Here is a 10,610-nt window from a genome sequence, read left to right as displayed (position 1 = left end):
TAAAAAATACTCTTAAAATAATACCTGAAGATGTCTTAATTAATAATTATAATATCTCGAGAGAAGTATCGTTAATTTACAACACAAGAAATTTTGAGGTCAACTCACAAATTAATTAACCAACACAGGGATTGTTTTGAAAATAAAATAGAACAACTAACACGGGGAGTATGAAGCAAACACAAATCGCATAGAGGTCGACGAGCTAGAACGAAGCATAATTTCCTGAAACTCACGGCGTATGTCCAAATCATGAATAGTGCTTGACCTTTAAATCGATGGCTGCGTAGGTTGCTTGATCGCCTTATACATTGTCTAACCGATACTCCTCTGTCTCATAATCTCTTCGACTCTGTGGTATAACCAGGATGGCTGGATCGGTCATCCGCTGCCTTACCGTGCAGCTCTCGCTGGTGTCTCTGCTGCTGTGCTCGTCCTCGTCCATGTCGATGGCGCAGCACACGCTGGGCACCGGCTCGTCCCTGTCGGTGGAAGACCGGGCGCGGCCGTTCCTGGTGTCGCCGGACGGCACCTTCTCCTGCGGCTTCCTCCAGGTCGGCGACAACGCCTTCTCCTTCTCCGTCTGGTACAACGCCGCCAAGAACGGTACCGTTGTCTGGACTGCCAACCGCGACGCCCCTGTGAACGGCAGGGGCTCCAAGGTCTCGTTTGGCCGCGACGGCGAGCTGGCCCTCGCCGACACCAACGGGACCACGGTTTGGACGGGCAAGACGAGCGGCGGGAAAAGGGGCCTGACCGTCTCCCTCCGCGACACCGGAAACCTCGTCATCGAGGACCCGTCGGATGGCAGCGCCGTGTGGCAGAGCTTCGACTGGCCGACGGACACGCTGCTGCCGTCGCAGCGGTTCAACAAGCAGACGAAGCTCGTCGCCGGCTACTACAGCCTCTACTTCGACAACGACAACGTGCTGCGCATGCTCTACGACGGCCCGGAGATCGCCAGCATCTACTGGCCGTTTCCGGGGGCGAGCGTGTTTGACAACGGCCGGACAAACTACAACAGCTCGAGGATCGCCATCCTCGACGACGCTGGCGTGTTCCAGTCCTCCGACCAGCTGAAAGCCGAGGCCACCGACCTAGGCCTCGGCATCAAGAGGCGGCTAACCATCGAACAGGACGGCAACGTGAGAATGTACAGCCTGAACGCGTCGACCGGAGGCTGGGCGGTGACATGGTCGGCGCTCAAGCAGCCATGCCAAGCTCACGGGCTGTGCGGCAGGAACGGCATCTGCGAGTACCAGCCAAAACTCCGGTGCTCGTGCCCTCCTGGGTACGTGATGGCCGACCGCCGGGACTGGAGGAGAGGATGCACACCGACATTCCCAGTCGGCAACTGCAGCCATGGTTCCTCACCGGCACTGGCGCCGGCTGGGTTCAAGTTCATCAAGTTGGCCCACACTGATTTCTACGGCTTCGACCTGGGGTATACCGAGTCCATCACGTACAAGCAATGCAGGGACCAGTGCCTGAACATGTGCCTGTGCACCGCCTTCTCGTACAGGTTGGATGGCAGGGGAAGATGCTACCCGAAAGGCACGCTGTTCAACGGCTTCAGGTCGGCGAATTTCGCCGGTAACATCTACCTCAAGGTGCCCCTCGGCTTCAACGCCTCGGCGCAGAGCGCCGGAGGCCTCTCCTGCGGTGCCAACGTCACCGTCGTGCCCGTGTCCGCTGACGTGTACGGGATGGCGCAAGGAAACAGCGGGCAGTGGACCTACTTCTTCGTCTTCGCCGGCGTGCTCGGAGTCCTGGACATCCTGTTCATCGCGACGGGCTGGTGGTTCCTCTCCAGCAAGCAGAGCATCCACGGCTCGCTGGAGGCAGGGTACAGCATGGTGATGACGAGCCAGTTCAGGCGATTCACGTACCGGGAGCTCAAGGCCGCGACCGCCAACTTCAAGGAAGAGCTCGGCCGCGGCGGCTCCGGCGTCGTGTACCGCGGCGTGCTCGACGGCGGTAAGGTGGTGGCAGTAAAAAGGCTGGCGGTCGACGTGACGATGCATGGGGACGAGGAGTTATGGGCGGAGATGACGGTGCTCGGGCGGATCAACCATATGAACCTTGTCAGGATCTGGGGCTTTTGCTCCGAGCGCAAGCACAAGCTGCTGGTGTACGAGTACGTGGAGAACCAGTCGCTGGACCGGCACCTGTTCGACGCGGCCGACGGCAAGCAGACCACGCTGTCATGGAGCGATCGATACAAGATCGTGCTGGGCACGGCGAGGGGCCTAGCCTACCTCCACCACGAGTGCCTCGAGTGGGTCATCCACTGCGACATGAAGCCGGAGAACATCCTCCTGACACGGGAGTTCGACGCCAAGATCGCCGACTTCGGGCTGGCCAAGCTGTCCAAGCGGGACGGCGGTGGCTCCGGCGTGGAGTTCACTCACATGAGGGGGACGTCAGGGTACATGGCGCCGGAGTGGGCGCTGAACGTGCCGATCAACGCCAAGGTGGACGTGTACAGCTTCGGCATTGTGCTCCTGGAGATCGTGGTGGGGAGCAGGGTCGCGGACCAGAGGACGGAGGCCGGCGAGCAGCTGCAGCTGCCGCAGATCGTGCAGGCGTTGAGGCATGTGGTTGACAGCGGCGACGTGATGTCCCTGGTGGATGCCAGGCTGCAGGGGCAGTTCAACCCTCGGCAGGCGATGGAAATGGTGAGGATTTCTCTGGCGTGTTTGGAGGAGAGAAGCAGCAGGCCGACCATGGACGACATTGCCAAGTCCCTCACAGCGTTCGATGACGAGGACGAACACCCCGCCTACCACTGATGACCATCTGACAAATGGAATGCGAGATTAACTATTGTTGGACACAATCACTATTGAATATTTTTAATCATCGAAAGATATGCGTACTTCCTGATAATAACAAACAGAAAACATAACCAGTGAAAACATCATTAGCAATATCATTTTGTTAAAAACTATCATATATCTTTTAAACTATAAAGAACCCGTGTGATAAATATTTTCTAAAATTATATGATAACTTAGTATGTGATTTAAATATCTTTTTATATAATATAAGAAGATACATCAAAATTTGTTTTTAAACTCATAAAAATAATTAGACCTTGAATTATTTTTTTATTTGAGAATTGCAATGTTGTTTTGTTCATTTGATATATACAAACGCAAACAATTTTTTATTTATTATAGCAAGCCTAGAAGTTGTATTGGATGCAAAAACATGTTATATAAACTAGCTTTCATTAAATATAGTTTATATAGTTTAATTTTTGTGTTAATATTAATATCGTAAATAAATTATTTAGATAAATTTATCCTTGCATTATATGTGCTTGATCTCATAGTAATTCTAAAATTAGTTTATCAATTTGTTGTTGTAAGGTTTATGAAATTATTGTATAAACTTGGTCTTGCAAGTTGTGAAATTCTCGTCAAAACTTAAAAACTTGTTAATGCAATATGTTCCAACCAATAATGAATTATGCAATGCTAGAAAAGTCACTATTAACTGGTTTGTTGTTATTTTGTTAGAGTTTGTTTAAATAAGAAAAAGTACGAATTACCCCCTGAACTATCGCGGTCGGCCGAATTACCCCCTAAACCCGAAAACCATACATCCTTCACCCTAAACTTTCAATACTGAGCAAATTACCACCCTCGACCCAATCCAAGGCGGTTTTGTCCTACGTGACGTACACGTGGCAGCCCATTCAGTATTTTCTTTTTTTTTAACTATGGGGCCCACATGTCATACCCTCCCTCTCCCTCTCTCCTCCTTCTCCTTCTCCCTCTCTCTCGAGCGAACATGGTCGCGTGGGGACGACCGGACGGTGGGCGACAAAGCGGAGGATGGCAGCGGCGGGTGGCGCCATCGATCTCGGCGCGTGACGACGAGGGCGAGGGCAGGCCAGGCCGAGAACGGCAGACGGCGGCACAGCTGACACCGGTGCCGACCCACTGCCCCCGTGAGACGCCGACCGCCCGCCCGCTTGCCACTCGCCTGCTTTCCTCCGCTTTGTCGCCGCTGCTATCCTGCTGCTCCACCTCATCGTTGCGGCGCGACTGTCCGCCCGCCGTCCGGCCATCCCTGCGCGGTGCCGAGCGCCTGCTGTCGTCGCCCTGTTCGCCCGAGAGAGGGGGGAGGGAGAGAGAGGGTATGACATGTGGGCCCATGGTTAAAAAAAGAAAATACTGACTGGGCTGCCACATGTACGCCACGTAGGACAAAACAGCTTTGGATTGGGTCGAGGGGGGTAATTTGCCTAGTATTGAAAGTTTAGGGTGAAGGATGTCTGGTTTTCGGGTTTAGGGGGTAATTCGGCCGACCGCTATAGTTTAGGGGGGTAATTCGTACCTTTTCCTTTAAATAATATCCAGATTAACAAATGCTCGGTATACAAATAACATCAAATATTTGGTTTATACGATTGCATTTGAAAGAGATAAGGATATTTTATTTATTTATTTATATTACTAAATTGAGTCGTAGTATTAGCACGTGTGTAATATAGTGCTTATTAAAAGCAAAACAAGGATGCCAGTGCAGCTAGCACCAGCACCAGTTCTTGGGCCTTGGGATGCTAGACTAATGAAGTGGGCGGCACCACTGTCAATTACTACCTCCGTTTTAAAATAAAATTATTTTTTACTATATCATGTTTGTTCCAAAATAAATTTATTATTAAGCATTGTTCGGGAGTCCGTGAAAACAATAAATATATGGATTGGGACTAGATAACATAGAAAACTATTGTACTGAGATCTTATAAAGTAGAAGGTATGCTAGTATTTTTTATATTTTTATTAATATGTCTGGAACTAATGAAAATAAAATTATTTGGAGGAAGAGAGTACATGAGAAACGTAAGAAAACGCGTGGACAATGGTACTTGTGGCTTTAGGTAAGGAGTAAGGGAATAGCGGGACGATGGCAAAAATTTGATTTGGGGGAGAAAAATAAGACGAGGAGAGAAATGGCGAACAGAATGGCATGTGAGATAACATTTTTATTACTATTTTACTTGTGAGATTTCCATGTAGGGCATGACTGATTCGGAATTGGTCATGGAAACTTTCATCTTATTTAAAAAGTAAGAAATGGTTTTGTTTGATATTTAAGTTGAGTAAATTGATCAACTTTGAGCTAAAAATTTTGGCTCAACTTTGAAAGGTAAATTGTACTTCTTCCTTGTAAAAGTTAATTTAGGGATTAGTATAGGATTGAAAAACAAGAAAGAATAAGAATAAGTTAGGACCTCAGGTGCAAATCAAAGGTATGAGAAACACGAAAATTTTGTAGAAACGAGCGTTTGATTGGGTTATACGAAAAACACATGAATCAAAGTTAATTGGGATTGTTATCTACTTATATGCAACTAGCTAAGTGATTTTCCTCGATCCGACACAGGCTAGCAAAAACATGGGCTTGGAGTGGTTCCACTTCTTTTTTTTAGAAGCCAAAATTTAAATTTTTAACTTTAAATTTAAAGTTAATAGGGTTTTTCATCGAACTTTATTTTTTCAGTCTTGTATTTTAAACCGCTAAGAATACACATATAAAAGTTGTATTACAAATTATTTTTCGTTTGTAAATATGTCGTCAAGCAATCAGCCCAAGGCCTCTTTGAAACATAAGTTTATGATGGAATTTCAGAGGATCCAAAGCCTATATAAATTTCTTGTTTGGCCTTTTGACATAGAGGATTAGAGCCTTTCAAATCTTACGAAATCCCTCATGAATGTACCAATCAATATATATAGATTTTGGAGGTAAGTTAACAACAATGGAACATTTGATTTGAAGGTAAAGCGCATGAATTTCGGAGGATTTTATACCTAAAATAAACCTTTAAACAAACAAATGGGCAGTATTTAATCACATGAAACTCCTATGTGATACCTTATTCAGGAAAGCTTTGCAGCGAAATTTAACATAAGATTCAACCTCATGAATTTTTTCTTTGAATATCTCATCTTTCTTATATTCGTGTAGTCTCCCATAATTCAATTAAGAGCAATTTTATAGTTCAACAAAAAGTAATAAAAAATATCTCGAGGTACCGGTATCTTGAGGTACCAAATCGTTTCTAATCGTTTCTAATCGTTAGGTCTAACAGCGCATATTCCACTTAACTAGATCTATAGTGAGAAATGATTTGATACCTCGAGATATTTTTTGTTGGACCGAAGCAAATTTCTTCGATCAAACGGTTGTTTCCGTAACTTTTTACGTGTTTTACCGTCCTAGTATATATCTAGCAGTTGCATTCCTACCAAAATCTGGTTTTTCAATTCGGTCGTATCCTCGTTCCCTAATTCGGTAGCGTGTATGAAACATCCACCAGTGTTCAGAAAATTTCGATATTGTCAAAAGAGGTGAAAGCGTTTTGGGGTCCATCTAGTCCAGTTCCAGTCACCAGCCGTGCCGAAGGGTGCGTTTCTCCGGCGCTCCTCCACCACACTGCGTTGGGCCACCACCGGACCCCATCCACTCTGCGACTCTCTCCGTGTCCGCGGCCGTGCTCGCCGCCGGCCGCCGCGCAGGTGAACCTTATCCTCCTTCCGCCCTTGCCCCCCCTGCAAACCTCTACCTACTTTGTTTGTGGGATTCTGCCTAACTGAACTCTTGAGCGTGCCGAATTGGTAAAGTGCTGGTCCCGTACTCCCGTAGTTCTAACTTAATGAATCCACTTAGTTCATGCAAAAGTTCATACATCCACCGGATTAGATTGTTCAATGTTCAACAAAAGCACCGTCAAACTAAAGTATTGGTCTGGTACCCCCACTGATCCATTACAAATTAAGAGGAAATTGAACAACTCGATGAGAAGCATCTGTAGCACGCTCAAACTGAAATTTTCTCTACCAACATTTTGTTATCCGCAAATGTTACCATAACTCTTCTTCTTGTATAATAAAATTAATGTTGTTGTTGTCGTTGTCGTTGCTGTTATTGTTGTAGGTCACTGTTAGTAGGTTGTCTGGAGGCATGATGAAGGATTCACTCCTGGTTCTACATTAGGGGTCTCTACAGGGTGATAAAAGTTGAAGAAATACTAGTTGGATGTTTTTACTTGTATCCCAATATATGAGGAACCAGCAACAAAAGTAAATAATTCTTAACCACATGGAAACATGTGTTGACACATAAACAACTCAGGGAGCTCCTAATAAAACATATTGTTTTCAGTTTCATGCAGAATGGTATGTTCACATGAGAAGATTCACTAGAAGTGCAAAGTTAAGAACTTCAGATGCTAATGCAGCCTTTCACTTATCAAACACACTTGTTTTCTCTATTGGATGTACTTCCTTCGTTCCATGTTATAAGATGTTTTTTGGTCCTATCTAGATTTATCTATGGATCAATGAATATGTTTTAGAGTAAGTTTCACTTCGGACCATTTTTACACCAATCTTTCACTTTGGACCAGGTCAATTTGCTATTATTATGGTTCGGACCACCCCGAACAATTTTTTAGTGACGTCAAATACATCTGCTCCAATAAACCGGCGAACTCACATCTATGTGTAGTCCATATATGCTGAAAGGGAGGTTAGACATGACCATAGAAGTTGTTCGGGGTTATCCAAATCATAACAATGGTAAATTTACCTGGTCTAAAGTGAAAAAAATAGGCTTAACGGTGGTCTAAAGTGAAACTTGTGTAATAAAAGGTGTCGCAAAGTGCAATTTACTCCATAATTTTATATGTGTCCACATTCATTAGCATCCACATGGATCTAGGGGGACCATATCTTATAATGTAAAACTGAGTTTTACATTTGAATAAAATAACTTGCCACTGTCCTGAGATGGGTTTACAGAAGGATCTAAATATTTTTCTCTAACAAGAATCGTTTATGACTTTAAGTTTGTGCATGCTAAACTGACTAGCTAATCTCCATCCTGCAAAATGAAAGATTATGCTTATTACAGGTCACCATGAGTAGGCTGGGTGATCGTCTTGGTCATCACATGAAAGGAAGGCTTTTGCAATTTCATTCATTGTAGGCCTGATGCTTCTTTCTTCAAGACAAGATATAGCAACTTCCACCATTACCTTTGCTTGTTCAGGATTGAAATGCCCATTCAGTCTACTATCAATTATATCCTTGATATCCCCACTAGCCAGAATATGTCTCACTGCCTGCACAAACTCTCTGAGTTCCACATCCTTCCCATCCACTTTTATCCCACTTGATATCCTACTTCCAGTAACAATCTCAAGAAGAACAATGCCATAACTGTAGACATCGACCTTTGCATTGATTGGTGAGTTCAACGCCCATTCTGGTGCCATGTAGCCCATTGTACCCCTCATATGTGTGAAATTTAAACTGGTGCTGTCTCTCTGTGAGAGTTTGGCCAGTCCAAAGTCAGCTATCTTTGCTTCAAAATCTCGGGTCAGGAGTATGTTTTCTGGTTTTATGTCACAATGGACTACCCACTCAAGGCACTCATGATGGAGATAGGCCAAACCTCTTGCTGTTCCCAAAGCTATTTTGAATCGCTGGCTCCATGCTAGCAGCCTCTCAGCACTTACATTACCAAATAGATACTTGTCTAGTGATTCGTTCTCCACATACTCATACACTAGTAGCTTGTGTTGACCCTCAGAGCAAAAACCCCACATCCTTACTAAGTTCATGTGATTGATCCTTCCAATTATACTCATTTCAACCCAGAATTCCTCCTCACTGTGTGAAATATTTGCTAGCCTCTTCACTGCTATCACTCTCTTATCTTCTAGTACTCCTCTGTAAACAATACTGGAGGCTCCTCTTCCAATCTCTTCCTTGAACTTTCCAGTTGCTTCCCTTAATTCTCGGTACATGAACATCCTGAATTGGCTTGTTACCATCCTGTAGCCTGCCTCCATTGACTTGGGTATGTTGTTCCTGCTGTAAAGAAACCACCAGCTTGTGCCTGTGAAGATTAGCACTAGAGCTCCCAATACTGCTGCAAACACATAATAGGTTGTATAATTTTTATTTGTACCACTCATTCCATACATACTTGCAGGTCCTAGTACAATTTCTGCGCTTCGGTTGCATGAGAGACTGGACTGTTTGGCAACCATATTCTTGGGCACTTTGATGTAATTATCACCTGGAAAATTTGGGGAGCTGAAGCCATTGAAGAGTACGGCTTTGGTGTAACAAAGTCCAGATCCTGTCTTGTATGTAAGAGCTGAGCAGGAGCAGATGTCCAGGCAAGTCTTCTTACATTCTTGAAGTGAAACGGATTGATTGTAGGTCAGATCGAATCCATAAAAGTCAGTCTGAGCGAGCTTGACAAACACAAATTCTTCTTCTTTGCTACAGTTCTTACTGAATAGTGGCTGGCAACCTCTGCCCCAGTTCGTTGGATCTCTCATCGTGTATCCTGGAGGACAAGAACACCTGAAGCTTGGCAAGAACTCACATATACCATTCTTTCCACATAGCCCATGCACATCGCACATTTTTGCTATGGCCTGCCACGAGACAATCCAGCTCCCATCCGACTCATTCAGACTGTACATCCTGAGATTCCCATCATAACCAAGTGTCAGCCTTCTCTTTATTCCAGCACCCCAATCAGAAGCTTTGATGCTCAACAGATCACTTGAGAGGAAATAACCTTCGGTGTCAAGGACTGCATTCCTGGAGCTATTGTAGCTAGTCCTCCCTACGTCGAACGATTTGTATTCTGCACTTGGCCAATAGATGCTGGATATCTCTGGCCCATCATACATGAGGCGTAGCACATTGTCATTGTCAAAATAGAGGTTGTAATAACCGGAGACCAGTCTTATACCTTTGGTGAGAGGCTGCAATGGAAGCAAGGTATCCGTAGGCTCCCAGAAGCTCTGCCACAGCTTCGCTCCAGTGGAATCTCTGATGACGAGATTGCCGGTATCAAGCAGCACAGCTGCTGTGCCCTTGCCGGAGCTCGTCCTGCCCTCCCAATTCACGGTGCCATTGACGTCAGTGAGGACCAGGTTACCTTCACGGCTCAGTGTCACCTTGGAGCCATGGCCATTCACCGGAGACTTGGCGTTCGCAGACCACACGACGGTCTTCTCCTTGCTGTTGGTGAACCAGATGGAGAAGGAGAAGACGTTCCCTCCAATTTCGTAGAAGCCACAGGAGAAATCGCCATTTCGTGAGGTGAGGAAGGTTTGCTCATGCTCTTCGACAGACAAGGATGAGCCGGTCCTGAGCGTCAACTGCGGCAAAGCATATGAGCATGGCAGAATAGTGATCAAGGGAAGAATGACTAGACAGAGTAATTTTGCCATTGTGTGTGTGTGTGTGTTTTCAGGCCTTCAGACTTCAGAGCATGGTGAGGAGGAAGGTGTTTGCTTCCATTTATGATGCTCTGCCTCATCCTGATGTTTATTTCCACTTGTTGCAAAGGCTCTTTTGGAGTCAAATTTGGACCCATCTGTAAATTCTGCACGCCTTAAAATGAATAGTTTGCTGTTTTTTTGCCGGCACTGTCGCATCCCCTTCACTCCAGTCCTGGCGGCTTCCAGGTATATGAAAGTGATAGGATATATTGCTGATTTTAAAGCGCTCTGATTTTTGGAGGTTTGAACTTTTGTTTGTACCCTCATTCTCTAATCGAGC

The 10,610-nt window shown here is 45.5% G+C and overlaps 2 protein-coding genes across 2 annotated transcripts; one reads left to right on the top strand and one right to left on the bottom strand.

The window, feature by feature from the left end:
• Positions 1-373: 373 nt before the first annotated feature.
• LOC102700569 (putative receptor protein kinase ZmPK1) lies at positions 374-2,821 on the top strand. Its single transcript, XM_006644435.2, has one exon. The coding sequence runs from the start codon at positions 444-446 to the stop codon at positions 2,790-2,792; it is 2,349 nt and encodes a 782-aa protein (XP_006644498.2). The 5' UTR covers positions 374-443; the 3' UTR covers positions 2,793-2,821.
• A 4,859-nt stretch (positions 2,822-7,680) lies between these two features.
• On the bottom strand, positions 7,681-10,279 carry LOC102700282 (putative receptor protein kinase ZmPK1). Its single transcript, XM_006644434.3, has one exon. It carries the CDS (start codon positions 10,277-10,279, stop codon positions 7,934-7,936), a length of 2,346 nt encoding a protein of 781 aa, XP_006644497.1. The 3' UTR covers positions 7,681-7,933.
• Positions 10,280-10,610: the final 331 nt, after the last annotated feature.

Source organism: Oryza brachyantha, chromosome 1 (assembly GCF_000231095.2).
Source record: "Oryza brachyantha chromosome 1, ObraRS2, whole genome shotgun sequence".
Lineage (NCBI taxonomy): Eukaryota > Viridiplantae > Streptophyta > Magnoliopsida > Poales > Poaceae > Oryza > Oryza brachyantha.
Note: the sequence above shows the minus strand (reverse complement) of the source record. Positions and strands in the feature narration are given on the sequence as shown.

Bases quoted from the DNA above. Each gene is read 5' to 3' on its own strand.
- LOC102700282 (XM_006644434.3), bottom strand. From the start codon at position 10,279: ATGGCAAAATTACTCTGTCTAGTCATTCTTCCCTTGATCACTATTCTG.
- LOC102700569 (XM_006644435.2), top strand. From the start codon at position 444: ATGTCGATGGCGCAGCACACGCTGGGCACCGGCTCGTCCCTGTCGGTG.